The 21954-nt window shown below is 42.1% G+C and overlaps 2 protein-coding genes across 3 annotated transcripts in view; one reads left to right on the top strand and one right to left on the bottom strand.

The window, feature by feature from the left end:
- The window catches only part of SLC25A32 (solute carrier family 25 member 32), a 19786-nt gene extending 5133 nt beyond the window's left edge, over nt 1-14653 (top strand). The window contains exons 3-8 of one of the 2 annotated variants that reach the window (XM_074577584.1): nt 961-1046; nt 2134-2294; nt 8748-8861; nt 9429-9574; nt 11253-11390; nt 11498-13776. In XM_074577584.1, coding sequence (XP_074433685.1) covers nt 961-1046; nt 2134-2294; nt 8748-8861; nt 9429-9574; nt 11253-11388 — 643 coding nt within the window. In that variant the 3' untranslated portion in view covers nt 11389-11390; nt 11498-13776. Of the gene's footprint in view, nt 1-960; nt 1047-2133; nt 2295-8747; nt 8862-9428; nt 9575-11252 lie in introns of both variants that reach the window. The other variant, XM_074577583.1, reaches the window with a different exon arrangement.
- CTHRC1 (collagen triple helix repeat containing 1) lies at nt 14653-21954 on the bottom strand. The gene is made up of 4 exons (XM_074577585.1): nt 21788-21954; nt 18354-18578; nt 16448-16664; nt 14653-15095 (listed from the first exon to the last, which is right to left on the bottom strand). The coding sequence occupies exons 1-4, from the start codon at nt 21917-21919 to the stop codon at nt 14953-14955; spliced, it is 717 nt and encodes a 238-aa protein (XP_074433686.1). The 5' UTR covers nt 21920-21954; the 3' UTR covers nt 14653-14952.

The following is a 21954-nucleotide window of genomic DNA, read 5'->3' as shown; positions in this document are numbered from 1 at the left end:
CCACAAGGGCACATTGCTGGCTCATGGTCAACTTGTTGTCCACCAGGACTCCCAGGTCTCTTTCCATCGATCTGCTCTCCAGCAGGTCAGCCCCCAACCTGTGCTGGTGCATGGGGTTATTCCTCCCCAGGTGCAGCACCCTACACTTGCCCTTGTTGAATTTCATAAGGATCCTCTCTGCCCAAATCTCCAACCTGTCCAGGTCTCTCTGTATGGTGGCACAGCCTTCCAGTGTGTCAGCCACCCCCACCAGCAAGTATTGGTAATGGGCACAAACTTGAGCATAGGAAGTTCCACCTAAACATGAGGAGGAACTTCTTTACTGTGAGGGTGGCAGAGCACTGGCACAGGCTGCCCAGAGAGGTGGTGGAGTCTCCAACTCTGGAGACATTCGAAACCCGCCTGGACGCGTTCCTGTGCAGCCTGCTCTGAGTGACCCTGCTCTGGCAGGGGGGTTGGACTAGGTGATCTCCAGAGGTCCCTTCCAACCCTGTGATTCTATTGTTGTACTTCAGTCCTCAAGTTTTGCTATAGGTTAGTATTGACGCTTCAGCTCCTGTTGACAGTTTCGCAATCCACAAAGTCTGGAAACTGGATCAAGAGAAGAAAGCTCAGTGTATTTCTGAGCTAGAAGGTAGATACCTGTCACTGTTGCTCTCAGTAAAAAGGAGGCTATCTAATCGGTTTCTTTTAGAAGTTAATTCTTGAGATCAGATAGCTGTTTCAAGACGCAGTCCTGTTCATACTGACAGTAACACTTCATCAATTTAAATATGTATTACTATATTTCACTTTTAAGACCTAACTGCATTTGCTTAGATATCTGCTTTCAAAGGCTGTGTACCACCTAATGTTTTCTGTGATCTTAAGTGAGGTGTTTTGTTGTTTTGCTTTTTTTTTTTTTTTTTAGTGATGTAGGTTTGTTTTCACCTTTGCCAAAACATATTTTACATTTTACAGTTACAATGCCATCAAAGCTTACAAGAAGGAAGGGAAGCTGGAAAGTCTCAGTGCAACCGAACACCTAGTGTCAGCTGCAGAGGCTGGTGAGTTTAAACGCAGAGAAGATTAATGTTTGCTTCTAGCGTTTCCATATGTTGCTCCCCGTCTTTGTGTGTCAGTGCTGCTTTTTCTTACAGGTGGCAAGTGTAAGTCTTCAAGTCCAGATGCAATCATTTGTTGTCTGTAAATAAATTAATGATGTCTAAGATGAATAGACGGTTCACCGCGGTCTTTTCAGTTTTGCTCAGGAATGGCAGTTGTCAAAATGCCTTTTGACCTTGTTTTCGTTGTGTATAAGCATTTTCCATATTTAGTACTACATTGAGTCACAAAATATAACTATATAAATCTGCTGCTATCAGCTTGTTAACTCATTAAATGTTTAACGCTTAGACCTGGAAAAGAGAAGGCCTATTGAGTGTAATAGAGTAAGTGAATTGGTCTTTGAAAATCTTTATCTATGGTCCAAGTTTTCTTAGAAACTAAAGATCTGGAATAAAAATACAACTTCCGTCAGCAAGACTTTTAATATATTGTTTCTAACATATATTCTTTTACATGCTTCTGTGTTGTATTTAATCTAGGCAATTGACAAGACTCTTTATTAGGATGTTGGAGCATTCATTTAATGTTGAAATATAAGCCATATTGTTTGATGTGAAAAATAGTAATGGGTTAATTTTACAACTGTATTTTCAATAACCTGTAATGCTGTAACAGGTTGCTTCTGTTAACCTGTCAATATGATAAAGCAAATTTGTCATGGCTTCCATTAAATTTTGAACAGTTGTATACCCAAAAGAATAACTTGGGCAATCAGGAGTACATTAAGAAATTACACCACTGACTGTGGAAAGGTGACGGAAAAAATGGGATGTACGAGGAATATGCAAAAGGCACATGCTCCGCAGAAGTACCCCCAGCACGAGTAGGTTGGACTTGATTGTGAGCTTTGAAGGCAGAGAGAGGGAACAGTGATGGGCATAAAGTTCACTTGTTTTAAGTAACATGAGTACTCTTGTAGGATAAGTAGCTTTGTCATTGTAGAAGCCTGTGTTACACTGTACTGAAAAAACTGGGACAAGCTTTGGATTCGGCGTAACAATCAGTCTAACTTCCATCTGTTCTCAGGAGCCATGACTCTCTGTATTACAAACCCAATATGGGTAACGAAGACACGACTTGTGCTACAATATAACGCTGGTGTTGATCCATCAAAGCGGCAATACAAAGGAATGTTTGATGCTCTTATGAAGATATACAAGATGGAGGGCATACGTGGCTTATATAAGGTAATAAAATTTAAGAAAAATTCCAGGATTGGCTGGCACCACTCAGTAGCATGGTGAGATTTGTAAATACTTATCTACAAAAAAGTCATGTTTTGTATTAGCTCACTCACTTTTATTCTGCGTCGTCTTTCCCACTGAAGCGCTGCAGTGAAGAGGCTTAATTGGAAGAAAAGCTATTATACTGTTGAAATACAGGAAATCACTGAAGAATAGAGTGTAAGCTTTATGGCTAAGCCATCTTCTATTAGGTGATAATGCTGAAATGAGAGTAAACTACAAGCTGCTTTTTAATTTTTTAGAGTCTTCCTATAATTAGAATTTGGTTAAGGAGGGCAGCAATACTGTAATCTGTCTTGCTGCTAGTGCTTTCTCCCACTTCATCCCTTATCTCTCTCTTTCTGACACCTTTTGGAACATAACATATGACTAAAGTAGTTGCTAATTTTTTCTGCCACAATGGATGGTTTCACAACTGCTCGTTTGCCCTCTAGTTATTGGTCTGCGATCTGTCATCTCTAAATCCATAAAATTTGCAGAATTCGAAATATGGTCTGCATATGTGTGGGTGTTTTATTCACTCTAATTTAGGGAAACAGATGGCAACTGGATTTGGACTTTTTGCCTCCTCCATCCTTCAGGCCATGACATCAAGATGCATTCATCAGTGCCTGGAGGTGTGAAGAAACCTATTTTAGTTCATGCTGGCTCTTCTGCAAGTAATGCTATAGAACAAGAACACTATCTCTTAGGAATTGTCCTGATTACTGAACATTAACTTCTTTTATTTGTGTGAAAAATATAATCCGTCCTATGCTGAATGCTATCCTCGTATGCTACGTAGCAATGAATGCCGAATTCTGACACCAGGAACAAAGCAACTTAATTATTCCTAAATGGAAATTGTCAGGATTTCTGATTTGCCTGCCTGGATGTCTGCTCTGTTCCATGTAGATAAGTTATAATTTCTTGCATCTCTTAGGGTTTAAGATGTCCTTCCATTGAGTTACTTTTCAGATTATTCCTGCATGTAGCACGTGTTGCCTTTGGCGCTAGACACTTCATTGTAGTGGTAATCTGCAAGTGGAGAGTTAAACCAGGTATTTCCTTCAAAAGAGCAAATTACTTGCTTAAATCTGCAAAGAAGGTGACCTAGGTAGGTCCTGAGTGACCTATATAACTAAGCACACACTGAGCAGCTTTCATTCGATGTCTAGATTCTCTCATCCTTGTCTATACTGGGGAAAAAGGCACCTCTTCAGGTGGTTCTTCAACTTGTCCATACTTTAGCCTTCCTTTGTTTTCTGTTTTGGGGGGAGTTTTCATTTTTTCTCTTTCTTACTTTATTTGAAATTTGATGGTTGAAATTTTGTTAATTGTCCTGAGTTGCAGGAGCTGTAATGCATGCAAATGTCTTTGTTTTCCTCATAATCTGAATTCCAGATAGAGTTCCTTATAGCAAATAAGGGATCTCAGAGAATACCACCACAAGTTGGAAATAAAATCTGGAAGTCATTTATTTCTGATTAATTTGAGATTAATCAATTTAGATATCATCTAAAGAATGGTATTTCTGTCCAAGCAATTACGTATCTTGCACTCTGTTGCACAAGACGCTCTTACTGGTCTGAGCAATTCTTTCATTCCTAGAGGCATGAGACTAGTAATGTCAGGAGGCATTGATCTTCCTACCAGGGATCAAAGCTGTCTTTATTAGCTCTGCCCGGTATTGTTCGTTCGTTAAACTATAGTTCATCTGAAGCTGGGTTCCTCAATAACCTGTTCTTCTTGAACTTGGCCTGGTTTTGAAAAGATAGGAGCCTTTCCTTCACTGATTATCCCAGCGATCATCCCCACCGTCCATCCATTAAGCTTTGTCCTTTGGCCTCCGTCCCTCAGATGACTGGGGACAGACCTGCTCTGCTGCACACCCAGCTGACGAAAAAACAGCTTGAGGTTATGCAATTTGAACGCACCTATAGATCTGTTGGAGATCTGAGCTCTAGAAATTACTTTGCCATGAAGTTGGATGTCATGCAACCAGCTTCGTGTTAAGAGTGCTGTACGGTTCTTTTCAAGTGTAAGGCAGGAGAGACCAAACATTGTAAAATAATCATAAGATTGTAAGAGTTGGCACTTTCAGAAAAACATAAAATACCTCTGAGCGCTTGGGAAACTGTTAGATGTATAGTCTACAGTGACAGGCTACTAAAAAATCCATCAGGAATGCAACTTACATTCTTCCTGGCCCCCATGTTTCTGTATTTGTATTTTCAGTTTTGTTCTCTTTCAGCAATGATGTAGAAGCAGCAATTAGAAATAAAGCAATGCTTAAGAGACAACAGTAAAGTTAAAAGGAAGTGCAGAAAATGTAAACAGATTAATAGAGTCACCAAGACTAAGAATAATAATGCAGTATGCTAACAACAACAACAAAAAAATCCTAGCAGTAATTTGTGCTTGTTACAAAGTGAAATAGATATATCATACACTTCTGTATTGTCATTTCACCTTTGGCAGGCAAGTTTCTATACTCTGAGGATAAAGTATATTTTCCAGTCCATTAATGTCTAAGGCACTTAGCTCTCTTTATTTTGCTATGCTTTTTGCTTATGCTTTTCTTTACCTTTTGCAAATGTGAACCTTGTAAGCTAATGACTTTCTATGTCTTTGTACTTGTATGTAGCAAAATCCACTGAGATTTGGCCATCTTGATTCTAGCTTTAGTCCCAGGTTCTACAGAGAGACAGAAGTGTAAGTAATTTTCACATAAAAGATGGTATAATTTTTCACCATGAAGGGATCAAGATGCATAGGGAGATAATGTTATACTTCCAGTGTTTTTCTGCGCAAGTTGTCAGAGCAGGGTGCTCTGATATTACTGGTCTTTGGCACTCTGAGAACCCAAATGAAGACAGCGCTAAACAGATTACAGGGACAATCTGCTGCGTTAGTTTGAAATGTACAGCAGAGGCTGCTCTGGCGTGAGCGCTCTCAGACGCTTCAGGCAGTGATGCGAGTACCACATCACCAAATGAACCTTGTTCCCTGCTTTACTAAGGAGCACAGGCTTTCCACTATATACATTTGCCTGTTCCTTTTCATTGTTATGGGCAACCTTTGAAATATTAAGCAACAGGTTGTTTTTCTTTTGTCTTGGATTCTTCGGCATTTACAGCTGTTTAAGCCAACTTTAAAATCTATTTTTTTCCCCGCTGTCTACTGTTCAGAATTATATGCTTTACCATTTAGATTTCTAATTACATATTTAATTCTGTCTATTGTTCTAATTCTCCAAAAGAGAATTCAAACAGGACTTTTTTGAGCAACCATTGATGCTGTTAAGCCCTCATGGCAAAAATCTTCTGAAGATATGTTTTGAATATTAAAGTAAAAAATAACAAGAAGTACATAAAATTAAATTAATTTAAAATTGATCCGCACAGTCACTTTCTAGATGAAAAATAAATTTCAAATTCTATTAAATTTTGTAGCAAGAAAGATTTTTGTGTAAAAAAGTAAGAATAAGAAAGTAGAGTAGGAATATATTTCAAAGACTTCCTCAGCCAAGATATTTCATTACTATGAAGAAACCAGTTTTGTTTTGAAACATTTTCCATAAGAACACATTGTTTTGTATGATCAATAGAAGCCTGGGTCAGCTCTTATTTTGCTGAGGCACACTGGCCGACAGTTGCCTCACTCCCTTCTTGGATTTTTTAATATTGGCCCAACATTAAAAGTCCTTCAGTCTTTGGAAGCTTTCCCCATCAGCACAAGACTTAGACTGTGCTGGTACTCATTTAGCAAGTATCATCACTAGATGCTTTAGGACCCTTGGGTGCAAGTTATCCAAATCTGCTGGCTTAAATTTAAGAGTTTAGCACTTTTAAATGTTGTTTAACATTCTTCTTTTGTTGGTGGGGAAAATATTGCCTCATTCTCCTATGATATAAAAACACCATTCTGATTCTTTCCAAGTAGAAGGCAATTATTTCCTCTGTCTTTTAACGGTTTTACTGTCTAATCATGGGCATGTTTGTGAAGATTTTCTCTGCTATCACTATACATAAATTTCATACTGTTCCTTGCTCAGCTGACTCAGATAATTTTTTTCTTTGATATTTTCAATAATTTTGTTTTTCTGTGTTCCTCCTCTTCTGTTTTTATATTACAGGTTAATTTTCTTTTCTGATTCAGGATTTCTGAAAACCAAAGTTGTCCTTTTCCCTCTGTTGTGCCCAACTAAACAAAATTCTGATTATGCTCACAGTTGATGAAATATAGATGTTTGCTTTAATTCCACTCGTTCTTATTTGGGAAATGTATTTTCTGGGACTTTAGCTAGCCCTTAATGCCTTTTATCAGTTAATGATCACTGATGATTGGTTTATGACCCTTATTTTCTACTGTGAGAAGAAATTCATTCTTGTTTATCAAAGAGATCCTAAAGATCGCTTCCTGAATGGCTGTAATATCATAAACTTCAGAAATCTATAGCATGCAGAGAGCTAATCTCTGAAGTGGTAGAAGCTCTCTGCAATTGTTATGCCTCCTGTTGTTTTCAGGTTGGGTTGGGTTTTTTTCTGAAAGTTAGGAGTTTATGAAGTAATTTATCATTTTGTGCTGTTACACTATTCCAGTGGACTCCTACCAGGATCCCTTCTCTTTTTCTTCTCCTTCTCCAGGCTCTTAGTATCATACTGATAAGTCTATTCAACATTCTGGGCTTACAGTTTAGTCTAATACAGAGTTTTGTGTGTATGGACACATCTTTTAATTCCTCTGTCTTACCTGAATGGATCATGGGAAATAAGATAAAACTGTTTGATACCAGCATTTTTGGGGAAGTTTTGGTTCTTTGAGTCCTTTTATCCACATTTTGATCACGTACTCCATTATAGTTGTCCTTTTGCAGCAGTTTCCAGCAAGCTTTTGGCTCCCTTAGTCCTTTCTGGCCAAGATGATTAATTCCCCACTTATTTGTATTTTTCCAGTGTAAGCAACCAACTCTTCAAAAGAGAATTAATGCTTCTCAGAACCCATGCAGCTGTCAGCTCATCTTCAGCTGAGCTAATCCTGCCTCTGAAGGAACTCCTGCTTTGTCTTTTTTGTAGAGACACTTCAGAAAATACCTGTTTCCCCCCTTCATTTCAACTTTTTTGAATGAAAAGCTTTCTGTGTATTTTCTTATTATACTCTTACTGTCCATTACTGCCTCTTACAAATGGGGAGCATTTCCCCGACTGCTTTGTTACACCTTTGGTCATCTCTGCTGGGCTGCCTTGGGATGTGCTCTGGGTAGGGTGAGGAATGCACTCAAACTGATCCTAATCTTAGATTTATTTCTTTAATGTAAATTATCCATAAGCCCTTGTATGAGTTAGCTTTTCCAGTGTGTGTGTGCACGTGCGCGTGCGTGCGCTGGAGCGTGTCCAAAGGGCAACAAAGTTGGTGAAGGGTCTGGAGCACAAGTCTTATGAGGAGCGGAGGCTGAGGGGAGACCTTATTGCTCCCAACAACTACCTGAAAGCGGGTTGTAGAGAAGTGGAGGTCAGTCTCTTCTCCCAAGTAACAAGTGATTGGACAAGAGGAAACAGCCTCAAGTTGTGCCAGGGGAGATTTAGATTGGATATTAGGAAAAATTTCTTCACCAAAAGGGTTATCGAGCATTGGAACAGGCTGCCCAGGGGAGTGGTTGAGTCACCATCCCTGGAGGTATTTAAAAGATGTGTATATATGGCATTTAGCGACATGGTTTAGTAGTGGACTTGGCAGTGTAAGGTTTACGGTTGGACTCGATGATCTTAAAGGTCTTTTTGAACCTAAATGATTCTATGATCCTGTATATACACACACATTTTTTGTATAGAAATGTATATATATATGTTATGGATACACATTTACACATACACATACGTATATATCTGTCTCTAGGACCTGATCACAGGAATTTTTTTGTACCTCTACTCCTGATGACCGCCCTCACTGAAGTGACGCCAGCTTCTGTCATTGCTCTTACTAGTTTCAGGTGGGAACTGAACAGCATAGTGGCAGTTCCTGGAAAGGGGCAGGCACTCAGCAGCACATTTGCAAGACTGCAACTTGATTTGTATTCTTGCAATCCTTATCCGTGTTACCAGCTTTTTAAGACCTGTGCTTTGCGCTCTGTGAGGTGGAGTCCCTAGGCCACTTGTTTTATCTTGCTCGCTCATTAGGTGTCTTTAGCCTGTATGTCATTTGGAGAAAAGTAACATCTATTACACTTTTGTGTGATGCCTGCCGTTAACAATGCCAGCCCAGAATCGGCTTTGAGTAATACTGCACAGTGACAGTTGTGCAGTCACAATTTGTAAAGTAATGGAGGACATACACATGTGTGTAAGCTGCGCTCTGTCAAGTTGTATAGTTTTTGTGTGTTGTTGTTTAACCTTGCGTTATTCCTTTTTTTTTTAGGGATTTGTGCCTGGTCTGTTTGGAACTTCACATGGAGCACTTCAGTTCATGGCGTATGAGGATTTGAAACTGAGATACAACAAGTATAGAAACAGAGCAGCAGATACAAAATTGGTACGATTCTTGAGAATAAAAATGTGTTGTGGCATGTGAATAAGTGGAAATTTATTCCATTTGCCTAAGTCGAAGAACAGCCAAATGCACAAAGTATTGATACATTAATTGGAATGTAGAATATATAGAAGGAAATACTACTTTTTCACTTTTTAGGAACAAGCAACTAGTTAGCACTCTTTTCCTGTAGGGAAACCAACTTCTTATTGTGGCAAGCGTTTTGAGAATTTCGGAGGGAGGAATGTGGGTTTTTTCTTACTTTGTGGAACCATGGGTTGTGATCTTAAACACTTACATGGAAAACTGGTCAAATGCAAGTTGGGCAAAGGTAGTTACTTTTGGAAGAAGTGTTTCACTTACTAGGAAAGAGAGGGCACGACACATTTTACAATGATTTGTAGCACAGTGTATAGTAAACATTGCCATTTTTTTAAAATGTGCATATTATAAAGGGGAAAAAATCTAGAGTATTGTTTAGTTTAACATTTAAAAATCAAGTAAGATTTGGGGAAATTGGCTAATTTAAACTGTACTTAAGGCAAGCCTGCTAATTTTTGTTGCTTTTAGAACACTGTGGAATACATAATGATGGCAGCTGTATCCAAAATATTTGCTGTGTCAGCAACGTATCCCTATCAAGTTGTGCGAGCTCGCCTTCAAGATCAGCATAATACATATTCTGGTGTGTTCGATGTGATCCGCAGGACATGGAGGTAGGCATGCAGAATTAAAAGCTTACATCTTGGAAAGTGAGTCTTACAGAATCAGAACTATGTTCGCTGGCTTCCATGCTGACTTGCTGAACCAGCACAGCTCAGAGCAAACAAAACGTTAGCTGTGCAAAGTAATTTTGTGCAAAATGCCACTAATAGAAAATCTAAGGACAAAGGAGGAGATAGGAGAGGGTCAATGCTGGCCTGCATGCTTCTGTTGTTTATTCTGTCTCCCTTCTCTCTTCCCCTGCAAATTTCACTGACAGGTTAAAATATAACATTGAGTTGGCTGTTTTGGGGCTCTTAAACAATGAAGTCTCACTTGAACTGCTTTAGATCATCACACGCGACAGGAGTGTTGTGCCGCTGGGAATTGTGGCTAATCCAAATTCCTGGCAAGAGGAAGTGAGCTAGCCAGAGATGTTTATACTGATGTCCCTGGATTACCCTGGGCCCTGACTGCATTTGTAGTCTAGTCCCAGCTTCCCATAGGACTTTTAGAGCTCACACCTATGCATATCTTCTCACAAACCCTCTTCACTCAGCTCCACAAGGCATGTGAGAGCTTTTACACAGAACTGTGTAGTTACTAAGTTTGGCCACCTTTGCAGTATGCAGACAATATTAATCTTGCTTTGGACAATGTTTCTGGGTGCAGCATCTTGCTAGAGAGATGCGAATCGAGTCAGCTGAGTCCTGGGGTACTGAAAGGTGCCACCGGAATAAGTGAATGAGGCTGTGTTGTTCCAGGACCACCCCTGGCTCGGGGGCAGTACAACCGTTTTGACTGAAGCTGGTTCAAAGCGAAAATAGCTCTGATGTCTCAGCACTGTGCCCTTCAGTGCCGCAGTCTATAGGAAGGCTTACTATTTCTGATAAAAATGTGAATGTATACAGCCATTCCGGGGCCGCTACCATACTCATTATGAAACAAATGCAACCTAGAGCCCTAGGGAGGGCAGTGTAAACCTCACCCAGGTGCTTTCCAGGATCTGTGTTAGCTGTACTCACCGCTCCAGGTGTCCTAGGCCTTTACGAAGCTGGAAAATAGGGAGCTGAGATTAAAAGTCTTTGAAACTTTTTAACAGCCCTAACATGAATACTCTGATTCAAACTGGGAGAGGTTGGATTCTCATTTATTGGCCAGTGGAAGCAAAGTTCTGGAGAAGGTGCTTTAATTCTCTGAAAATAAACGCTGACTTTCCTTAGCTATGTTGACCCTCAGATCACTTGCTATTAAAAGACCCAAAACCACCAAGCCTTCCAGCCCTGCTGGCTTCAGTGAGATTAAATATGTAAATGCTTTTTGGAACAGGCTGCAGAAATTTGAAGTTATTTTAATAATTTCTTGTGGCATGAAGAAAGATAGCAAATTGCCTCCTACTTAGACAATACCAAAAAAAAAAAAACCACCACAAAAAACCCACACAAACCCTAGGCTAAATAACTGATCTACAGAATACTATTGTATGTTCAGAAGAGAAAATGATGGGTGAAGACTTGATATATTGTAGCTCTTAAAACACTCTTAAAACAAGAAATTATTCTAAAATTGTCATTCCTAACCTAAAGTACCTCTCTCAGTGACAGCACAAGAAGAAAAATGCCAGCTTTTGTTTTGTCTGATTTCTATTAAAAAACATTAATTAAAACTAAATGTTTTTCTGTGTCTTTAAAGGAAAGAAGGAATTCATGGATTTTACAAAGGAATTATCCCCAATGTGATCAGAGTGACTCCTGCCTGCTGTATTACCTTTGTCGTTTATGAAAATGTCTCTGGTTTTTTACTTGGTTTTAGAAAAGAAAATCATTAAAGGTACGAGCTTGTGTTCATAAGGAATCTATACTTTATTTTTTGTATTTATGATCTCGGAGAGATTTAGTTCGTCAGGTTTTTTTGACACTGTGAATTGATCTACTTAGTATTTTGAGGAAAGAACCTGGAGATAGTAAAACCCTGCCAGCATCTCTTCTGCTGAATGTTCCTGCGTTGCTGCCTTCCTCTCTGAATCAGCTGTGTCTGCTTGAAACAGATGCCTCTGCAACTGTGAAATAATAGCACTGTGACTGGGTGAAGGCAGCTGTGCAGCAATTCAGTTCATCCTGGCCTGCCTGGAATAACGGACTAATCTGTTTTGACAAGTCTGAAGATAACAATTGGTCAGATTCTACTCCTACAGAAGTGGGAAACTTCATATAAAAGCAACTCTGGGGTCTGTCAAAACTTTCTTAAATCTTTATCTGAATCTCACGAAGAAAGTATGTATGTAGTTGTTTACAGCAATGTCTTCTGAATCCACCTCTGTGTTATTTGTCAGATTTTAGCATATGGAATGTTCCAGATTCCATTGTTCATCCAACACAAAAATGCTGCCTCAGTGGGGTGCAGTTTGGAAACTCAGTTTGTTTTGTAAAACAGCTGTCCGTTCCTGGGTTTGAATAATTGCCAATCTGATGAAACCCAGTTCTTGTCTCATACCAGGACAGACTTGCGTTGTGGTTTTTGGCTTGCTTTTAGCACCAGACCAAAGTGTATGTTGTGTGCATCGCTGGCCACTTAATTCATTTTCTCTCTCTTCCCTGTCTGTCCTCTCTCTCTCTGAGCAAGATTCTGTCTCCATTACTGATACATCTGACCAAATATTACTAAGTAAATACATACTTGAAAGTAGGCGAACATTTTTAAAATGAGGGTTTTCTCTAGTAATCCCATGTGATGCTGTTTTCAAACTATTGTAACAACAATATGACCATGCTTATTTTCAATAATATTCTCTGGAAAAAAAAATTATTCCATAAGTAGTCTAAAAAATATTGTGCACAGAACTTTATTTAAAAAAAACCTAAAACAATCCATTAATGTCTTCTGATTTGGTCTAGGGAAAGGACTGTAAGAATATATTGATTGCTATCAGTGATACACTAAATTACAGTACATCTCAGTAAATTCGTATAATAATGATGTTTATTTGCATGCCAGTAATTGCTGTCAAGGAGAAATACTTTTTGGAGATCTGGGGTGTTTTTTTATTTTTTTAGTTCTTCTGTAAGAAAATACATTACTGGCCATAACATCTGCCTTATCCTGTTAGTAAGAAGGTATTAAGAAGTATCTAGAAAGTATCACTTAACTAAGGAGGAAATAAGATAGCAAAGATTATTCAACAGGTAGGGGAAAATAATCAGATCATAAGGAGCAGAGGATACTATCCAGCAAAACACCTGAATGATCACTTAGAGAAGTTTTCAGTTAACAGAAGACTAACCTAAAGCAGAAATAAGGCTCTTTTATAAAAGTTTAACAGATTGGAGAATTGGTTTAATATTTTAAATCTTAATTCACCAATCCACTTGCTTGTTTCTATTGATACTATTGCCATATACCACATTTTGTGTATACTTAACCTTATTAATAATTTACACTTTCTCTTGCATGATCCCATCTACTAATACAGTTGATAATCTCATCTGAAAAGGGCCTGTGGCCACGATGGCTCGTTTGTTTTTTATTATGAGGGTTTCCACGTGTATTTAGGTGAAGATCAAATTTACTGGAGTTTACCATACAAATTACTGTATAGATCCCTAACAGCTACTAACTTCTGCCTTTGGAGGGTGTTTACTTGGTTTTGTGTGTTTTCTAGTATGCAGGATGAGTTTAATGAAACACCGACTTAACTCTGCCACCCAGGGTCCAAAAAATATTGTGAAGACATACGAATAAATCATAAGAAAAAAATAAAAGTTGTGCACTTACTACCCTGGACCAGTGTGCTCTAGGCCCAGAACAGCTCACTCGTGCTCCAGGACAAATGCAAAGACGGGCTACACACATGTGCACAATCAGTTACTGTAAGGTAACTGACATTCTGTACATTCACACCATAGCTTAGCTCATAGTAACTTGTTTGTGTCCAGATACTTTAAAACCCATCGTCCAAGCCAATGAAAACAGTAGAGTTCTTCAGAGACAAAATAGCAGCTGTATAATTTGCTGGCTTGCAGCACTAGCACGCGTAAGCTGGCAGTTGGGACAGCCCGAACGCTCTCCTCGCTGCAGGTGTGTTCCTCTAGCATTCTTAACAAAAGCTGCAGACAAGAGCTACCAATTTGAGAGATGCCTGGGCAGAGTCTTTTATAACCCGGTCAGAAAAAAAAAGCTGAGATTTAATCCTAAATAGCTGAAATAAATTCCTTAACTCAGATTTAATGTTGTTTTCCTTTTAATTTCTGGGAAGAGTGTAGATTTCTGCATGTTGTACATGCTTTTTCTTAGTGTTTTTTTATTTCATTAATGTAAAATTGAAATTTTGTAATATAAACATGACTATTGTTTCCCTTTAGAATCTACAATTTTTAAATAATATTTGAGTATATCACTTGCTGCATTTGGAAGAAAATATTTAAAACACTGAAGCTAATGCTGTGCTGGCGTGATCAGTGTTGTCACTTGTCCGGTGTGGAGGCTGCAGTCAAATAGCTGTGACATCTTTCTTTCACTTTACCAGTAGAGTTTTTGAAAGCCGAGGCATTTCAACCTGCCTTACTTCTATATCTTCCAAACTGTTTAATATACCTAGCTTTTAATTAACACCAAAGTGATTGTATATATCTGAAAGGCTAAATCCGGGAGCATTCTTTTACTGGGGCAATGAAACTAAGTTTTGTAACTGTAAAATTATTTAGTATCTGCATGCTAATAGTGGAGACCAGTAATAGATGTTTATACTGCCATCCAGTCTATCGAGAAGCGAAAGGGGGAAGGAGAGCGAAGACAGTCTGTTTTCACTTAGTTATTCAGAATGAGGTATTTAACGCTTCCCACATCATCTAGGTCACAGTTACGTCACCAGGAGTTTGATGGGAGACTTTAAGACTGTAACAGCAGAGCATCCTGTTGTGTTGTAGGTTCACAGGAGTAGATGTTACATGTGTTTTCTGAAGGCTAAAGCCAAGGCACGAGTTTACTTTCTTAGAACTTTCTATGAAGTCTTCTACAAAAATTGTGTATCGTAACACCATGTAAAATACCTTAAACAGTCTGATGATCAATAAAATAGCCATGGATTTTTTTTTTTGTAAAAGGTCTTATTTATTTGATACAAAAAGTTACAGTTCATTCTTAAAATGGTGGTGGTATATTTTCATACATTAAACAAGGAATTTAAAAAGTTAATGAACTTGGGATTGATATTTATATTCTAAAATGGTTATTACAAAAAGCCTCTGCAATGTGCAAAAGAAGGCTTGACAAACACTACAGATGCAAGAGTTTGGTGCCTTTCAGTCAAATGCTTGCATCCAACTCTAGAAATAAATTCTGAAGAAAATTGTACAAAATAAAAAAAAAAATAGAGATTATAAAAAGGGAGGGAAAGTTATTTTGGCAGTTCTTCAATGATGATTCGGGAGACTGAATTCCATCCAGTAGAAGCATCTCCCTTCGGATAATCTGAGCAAGTCCCGACCCAGATGGCAATATCCACCAAGCCGGCGTTGATCCCTTCACACAGACCTTCCACTGGTTAGAGACAAAAATCAGGTTACCTCGGCAATCGCTTTGTATTTCACAACTGAAGGGGGACGCAAGTACTGAAGAAGAGCAGTTCATTGCAAGCTCATGCTATTTAGTTAAACCTAAATGGCGTTTTTAGAAATAAATACTGTTACTTAGAGATGTGGTTACAGAGTCGTGCACTGCCTTTATCCGTGCTGCTTCCCGATGTCTGTTGCAGTACCTGAAGCAGATCACAATCCACAGGATGGCTAAATGGGAGGCGTGCCTGCTTCTTTAAATGCCCAAATTTACAAGCAGGTAGCTGGGATGTGGCTTCAGTCCCATCCAGCCAACTTTTTAGCAGTGATGGGGTGGGGGGACGGGGACACAGCCATAGCTGGCTTCCACAGCTGAGCCCTGCAAAGGTGATTGCCACCCTGCAGTCTTTCCCGCTCCGAATTCACTGCTTCTGTATAAAGTTCCACTTAAGTTGCCCTTTTTGTTTCCCCACTACCACCGCTAGTTGGAGGTGGGTTAATGAGGACAGGTGGGACCTACCCCTTGACAGAAAAAAGCTCTCATAGTTCTAGACGTTGGATTTCGTGCAGTCGTGAACTAGTACAGCGAGAAAAATGGCCTTTCGCAAAGAGCTGGGCTACTGGCATCACAGGGCTTCAACAAAATACAGCTTAAACCACTGATGTAACGTGGAGAGTATTCACAGCCAGGCGGCTGTTAAATTAACGCAACCTTTCTGGTTTTAGAAATACTTCTCAGGGTGTAAGTATCGACCATCAGAAAGGAGACAGAATACAGACTTCACGTTAGACCCCTTTTCCTAGTATCAGCTCCCTCCACTGATGTTGAATGACTTCACTAATTCGCCTTTTGCTTAGCCATGGAGCAATTGTTCCTAAATATTTCACTTCGGAGGTACTTCTGTGCCTCGCCTGAAAATTACAGTAGAAATTCCAGGAGGAATAAGTCTCACTTCATGGACAGATAATGCAAAAAATCAGTATTTTAAGCCAGGATGACACCGTCTACTTGGCAGCAAGGCAGTTTCTCCCTACACTAATACAGCACAGAGAACAGGAGAACTGTCTGGACGGAAATTTTTCCCATTTCTAAATCGCAGGATGTTAAGTACCATGAAATTCCACAGTAATAAAGCATCGCTTAATAAATAATCCTAACACTGTTGCTGTTGCTACTCAGGTGTGAGACAGCAGGGTACCAAGCGCTAGTTGTCCACTCCTCTGCCTCTTCCGTCAGTTACTCAACTTTCTACGGCAGCCTGCACGCTCTGCACTTGGTAACTCCATTCGCTACTGGTTTCTACTCCCTCTCTGTTCATGCGGTCTTGACATACATACCTGAAGAAGTTCGATGTATATTAATGGTAGAATTCAGCTCCGGGCTTCCTTGGTCTAAATATATTATGGCTTCAATAGGAAGTGGCCCGGCACATTCTGCTCCATTAAAAGTAAAGTACCAGCGCTGGCAACAGGCGTTTTTGCATTTTAGCCGAAGCGATCCACTGAAGAGAACACGGAGAGCACTGTTCGAGCGCATCTTTGTAAACGTACATTCCTAAGAGGAGACAAAAATGCTTTGGTAGAAACCTCTGGATTTGAGCCTATTTGTTTTCTATATACTTACATTCAGGAAATAGATTTATACTGACGAATATATTAAGAATATATTTATATTTATTTCAGAATGTTTTGGCAATTCTTTTTAGTCCCCTCCCTCCTTGAGAAAAAGAAAAAAGCAGAGCCTTGCAAATACCATACGGTGCAAAGATGTAAATCAGCAACAGCACCTCATAGATGGTAATGGAGAAGGGGGCTCGTGGAAATTCTTAACTTTATTTAGATAATACCTGCTGTTAGGTTGGCAACCTAGTTACTTTCTGAGCTTTATGTAAAGGGGTATGAGCTGTCTGAAAACTGCACTCAAGTCCTTGCATGAGAGGACAGTACAATTTCTGTCTCTGTTACCAGAAATCCTGGATTTAACAACTATCACAAGATTTGTGAGAGGCTTAAACCCTGATAAAAGCTCCACAAGCGAAAAAGAAACACAGGTTTTTAAGAGGTTGTTATTCTGCCTTCAAAATGCTGGACATCATGGGGGGGGGAAGGGGGGGGCAAAAAAAAAAAACCTAGGGACAGTTCTGCAAGTGCAAGGCAGTGAGAAATGCCTGCCCAAAAAAGTTGGTTCTCACTCCAGCCACAGCTATAGCAGTTAAATTATTCCAACCAATCTGGGCATTGCTTCATCTGGGATTGTGCTGGGATTTCTTCCCTTCATCTAGGCTTGGACCGTAGTGTTTGAAAGTTTTATACCCAGGGCTGCTGGTGGAGGACAGGCTGTTTGGGTTAGTCTGGGTAACACTTGTTAACTCTGACCAGTGCTCATCCTGTCTGCAGTAGCAGCCGGCAACTGAGTTTCAGTGAACAACTGTTTTGAAGCAGGAATTGTAAAGACATGTACAGCTGACAGCTTAAAGATGTACGTTTCTCCTGTTCCTTATGAACGAAACGGCAAGACCCTTGCCGTACTTTGGGCAAGCTGGAGGTACTTTATCGGTAGTGTGACTTTCAGCCTTGCACTTATAGATCTGGTCCTCTATGTACTCTTACACCAGCCACATCATAGGATCATAGAATGGGTTGGAAGGGGCCTTTAAAGGTCATCTAGTCCAACCCCCCTGCAGTAAGCAGGGACATCTTCAACTAGATCAGGTTGCTCAGAGCCTCATCCAGCCTGGCCTTGAATGTCTCCAGGGACGGGGCCTCCACCACCTCTCTGGGCAACCTGTTCCAGTGTCTCACCACCCTCATTGTAAAGAACTTCTTCCTAATGTCTAACCTAAACCCACCCTGCTCTAGTTTAAAGCCATTGCCCCTTGTCCTGTCGCTACATGCCCTTCAAACAGCCCCTCCCCAGCTTTCCTGTAGGCCCCCTTCAGGTACTGGAAGGCTGCTATAAGGTCTCCCTGGAGCCTTCTCTTCTCCAGGCTGAACAACCCCAACTCTCTCAGCCTGTCCTCAGAGGAGAGGCTTTCTCCTAAGAGTTTCATTCTTTTGAAACTAATACAGAACTGAAATGGGCACGTAGCTGTAAAACACAGCTAAGATGGATCTAAAGTAGCTGAACCTTTGCAAAGTTCACCCTTACATGTAGAAAAAGGCTCCAATATGAAATCTGTACGGCTGGCGCTGCCCAGCTCACAGAGGTGGGTGAGGTGCAGCAGCCTGGGCAAAGCTAACTTACGGCTATCTTCCCGAGATCGATGCCATAATTAAGTGCACTCCACGAACACTGCTTGAAGTTGGGTGTCCAGGACTCCTCGATGCTCTCACGCATGCACTCCCCCTTCTCCCCCTTCAGCCCGTCCCGTCCCGGGATTCCAGGTGTCCCGGGGATCCCGTTGGCTCCAGGGTTTCCATCCCGTCCAGGAACGCCACTGGGGCCTTGCAAGCACACGCCGCCGTTGTACTGAAATACAGAACAGACCTTGCTGCTTCCGTCCGTTAACTTGAGGCCAACCAAGTTAAACACAAACAAACAACAACAACAAAACACAAACCCCCTGCTGTGACACAAGCTAATGGGATATTTCTGGATCACCAAGGAAACTGTTTGAGTAGAGGAAAAAGCAGGAAAAAAAAATTTCAAAGATAAGCAGTGCCAGCAGAACTTCCTGCAAATTAAGATACCAATTATTTTATTAAAGATGCATAAATCCTGGAATTAAAAATGGCCCCAGTCCAAGGACTAAAACCTGTTGGAAAACGTCAGAAGATTCAAAACATTCCAATAGAGAAACAAAAAGAAGATTTATATGTTAATAGTTACTTTCTCCTACCCCACCATTGCTTGTGTAACTGTCTCGGCTAATAAGCTTTCATTATTATTTTGTCCTTTTAATTTTTTAAAGTAGAGAAACTTTTGCATTCCATAGACAGCGGAGTTAACACTGGTTTTCTGCTGTCACCACTCCTTTGAACCAGAATGACATTGCGACAGTGAAGCCACACAAGTCAGACTCCAGCGCCCATGCAGAGTGTCGGTGTTGACGGGGACATGGGAAGCTGCACCCTGGCATAATCCTGACCTCAGAATCCCATCCATAGTGGTGGGAAGGCACACATGGGAGGACAGCACGCTACCTTCCTCCCTAACATCACAACATTAGGAAAGGGCAAATATTGCTCTCCCAAACTGCGTGTTAACACACGTTGCCTCCATACCATAGGAAATTTGGGTTTGCCCTCCTTGGGGAATAGGTTTGTGCAGCCCAGAGCTTTGCACGAGCACTGGATGCCGGGGGGGAGCCCACGCGTGTGGAGCCGGCAGAGCCGGCACAGAAACGTTAAGCAGGAACCTGCAGGGGCTGGTGGCAGCAGGGCCTTCACTTCAAATGTTCTTTCCCATCTGGTGGCTGACTGCTTCCTCCAGTTTTCATCCCAGATCCTCACAGGTCACTATATTCTGCTCTTCCCCTTTCTGACTCCTATTTCTCTTTATCCATTTTAAACCACCTAGTCCTCACCTGTTTCAAAAAGAAGCGATCATGCAACTATTCCCCCTCCTGCAAGCCATGCCACCACCTGCACCGGGAGCTGTAAACCACGGCCCCTGCCCACTCTCCCTTGTCAGACTGGTGAACTTTCCTCTTCTGGGGTTGCTCCTTTTCCCGTGCTTTGGTGCAAAAACCAGTACGGGCATCACAGGCTCAGTGACTCGGTGACTATATGAAGAGGTCTAGAAAGACATGAGATGAGAGCTGGACTAGTGGATGCTGGCGTTCCCTTACTACCTTCACCAAAGAAAACACTGTTGGCAAATGGCAGTGGAAATAGTGGGATATTATAATCAAGCAGGCCATGTTTAACAAAAATTAGCAGGAGAGAAGGTAGCTTGGCACCGACCGACCTAGGGACCATGAGAATGATGCAAAGACATTTCTATTTCACACAGCACAGGTCATCTGCTTTTGCTGCTCTTTTCCCATTGGACTCTGTTTGTAACAGTGACTGGGCTCTGGTTTTACATGTGATTACTCACCACAGAAATCCTAAGATGGGGAAATCAGCAAGAGCTGGGGGGCAGGCCAAGGCTCAGACCCACCGCCCCCCTGTCCCTTGGGGTCACCATGGCACCAGGAGGGGACAGGGCTGCCCCGAAGGAGGAGCTGCTGCCCTGAGCCGCACTGCTTCCTGCCAGAGAGAGCAGCTTAGCCGCTGCACACCCAAAAAAACTGATGTGAGCCAAAGAATTACCTGGGCTTCAGGCTCCACTTCAACTAGATTTATCTATGCTTGCCAAATCAAGTCTTTTTCATGATTTCTTAAGCTGGAAACGCATAAAACATCTTTGAAAATGTCCGCCAAAAGCAGTATCCCCTCTCAGGCGTGCTCTGGAAGGGCTTTCGCTGAAGCAGTCTGTACAACCGGGCTGTGCCTGGCTCGGCTGCCGTCGATTTACCTGTGCTTTGCTGCTCACTCCACTGCACCCAAAAGCATGGAGCAATGCAAGAGAAATGGGGGACCCTAAAACACTGCTCCAACAGAAAACATAAGCTCCTCCATGTGTGCAGACTCCTTATTCTCGATGCAATTCAATTTCCACAATAAAAGCAAAAGGGTAATGAGGTGGTGAGAAAGGGAAGGAGCTTTGCTACCAGCGGTGCTTCCAGCACATCACTTTGGGGGATCTCTCAGGAGATGGTAGAAGAAGCGGCCATGCCACTGATTTCCTATAGGAGGTGAACGGCAGTCCTGCAGCTCACGGAAATAGCTTCACATCTGCTTTCTACATTCCAAGGACTGGAAAATCTCCCTCCTTTCTTCTGTCCCTGAGATGGGATAGTCCCAACGCATTCAGGTTTCTAGTTGCAATGGAATTGCAAACAGCGGTATGCAGTCCCAGGTGCCAAAGGGAATAACGCATTAATGCGACTCCAAGGAAAAGCGGGCTCAGTAAGTGTTCAGATGCAGTTTTCACAGGACCTAATGGCTGCTAAAGAGCAGTCCTTTCATTTCTCTTCTTGTCGTTTATTATTTATCCACTAACCTTTTAGGAACTAAACAGCATTTACCACTTAGGTTGCAAGGGTTGTAACGATTTCGGCGTCGCCCCTGCGATCTGCAGAGGGCAGGGATCAGCTCACAGTGCTGCCTTTATTCCCGCCGCGATGTCCCCCTCCCTCCCTCCATCTCTCTCTCCCTCCCTCCCTCCTTCCCCCTCTCCCCCTTCTCTCCGCTCCGGCGGGGCGATGCCGGGGAGCGGGGACTCTGCCGGCGGCAGCCGCAAACCCCACGGGCTCGGCCCCGAGGTAGGAAACACGAAGACACGCCGAAATCCAGCGGTTTCTGCCCAAGCCCGTCCAACCCTTTCCCAGCATTTTCCTGACTCGGCGCAACCGAGGCTTTAATCAAAACTGGGCGAGGGAACCCAGGCGGCGCCGGCAGACCCGGCGGCGAGCCCGGCGCTGCCCTGCCCGCAGCGAGGTTTTTCGAAAACCGGTGGGTTTTGTTGGTTTTGGGTGGGGTTTTTCCCCCCAGTTCCCTTTCGGCCGTTTCCCCCTCCCCCCGCCTTCACCCCGCCAAGCGCCCCCACCACCCCCCCCGCCCCAGTCCCGTCCCCGCCGCCCCGGGACCGGCCGCCCCCAGCCCCGCGCCCCGTCCCGCCGCCGCTCTCACCACGTCCACCACCTCCCGCTGCCGGAGCGCCTTCTGCTTCCCCTTCGGGCTCTCCGAGCCGCCGGGCGGGGGGGCCGCCGCCAGCAGCAGCGCCAGCAGCAGCAGCGGGGCGGCGGCGGGGGCGCGGGGCATGGCGCGGGCGGGGGGCGGCGGGGGTGCGGCGGGGC

The sequence above is a fragment of the Larus michahellis genome, chromosome 2, assembly GCF_964199755.1.
Source record: "Larus michahellis chromosome 2, bLarMic1.1, whole genome shotgun sequence".
NCBI classification, from domain to species: domain Eukaryota; kingdom Metazoa; phylum Chordata; class Aves; order Charadriiformes; family Laridae; genus Larus; species Larus michahellis.
Note: the sequence above shows the minus strand (reverse complement) of the source record. Positions and strands in the feature narration are given on the sequence as shown.

Bases quoted from the DNA above. Each gene is read 5' to 3' on its own strand.
- CTHRC1 (XM_074577585.1), bottom strand. From the start codon at position 21,919: ATGCCCCGCGCCCCCGCCGCCGCCCCGCTGCTGCTGCTGGCGCTGCTG. The intron at 18,579-21,787 runs GTGAGAGCGGCG...TCTGTATTTCAG, and splicing joins AGCGGGAGGTGGTGGACGTG to TACAACGGCGGCGTGTGCTT. The intron at 16,665-18,353 runs GTAAGTTAGCTT...GTCTCCTCTTAG, and splicing joins TCGATCTCGGGAAGATAGCC to GAATGTACGTTTACAAAGAT.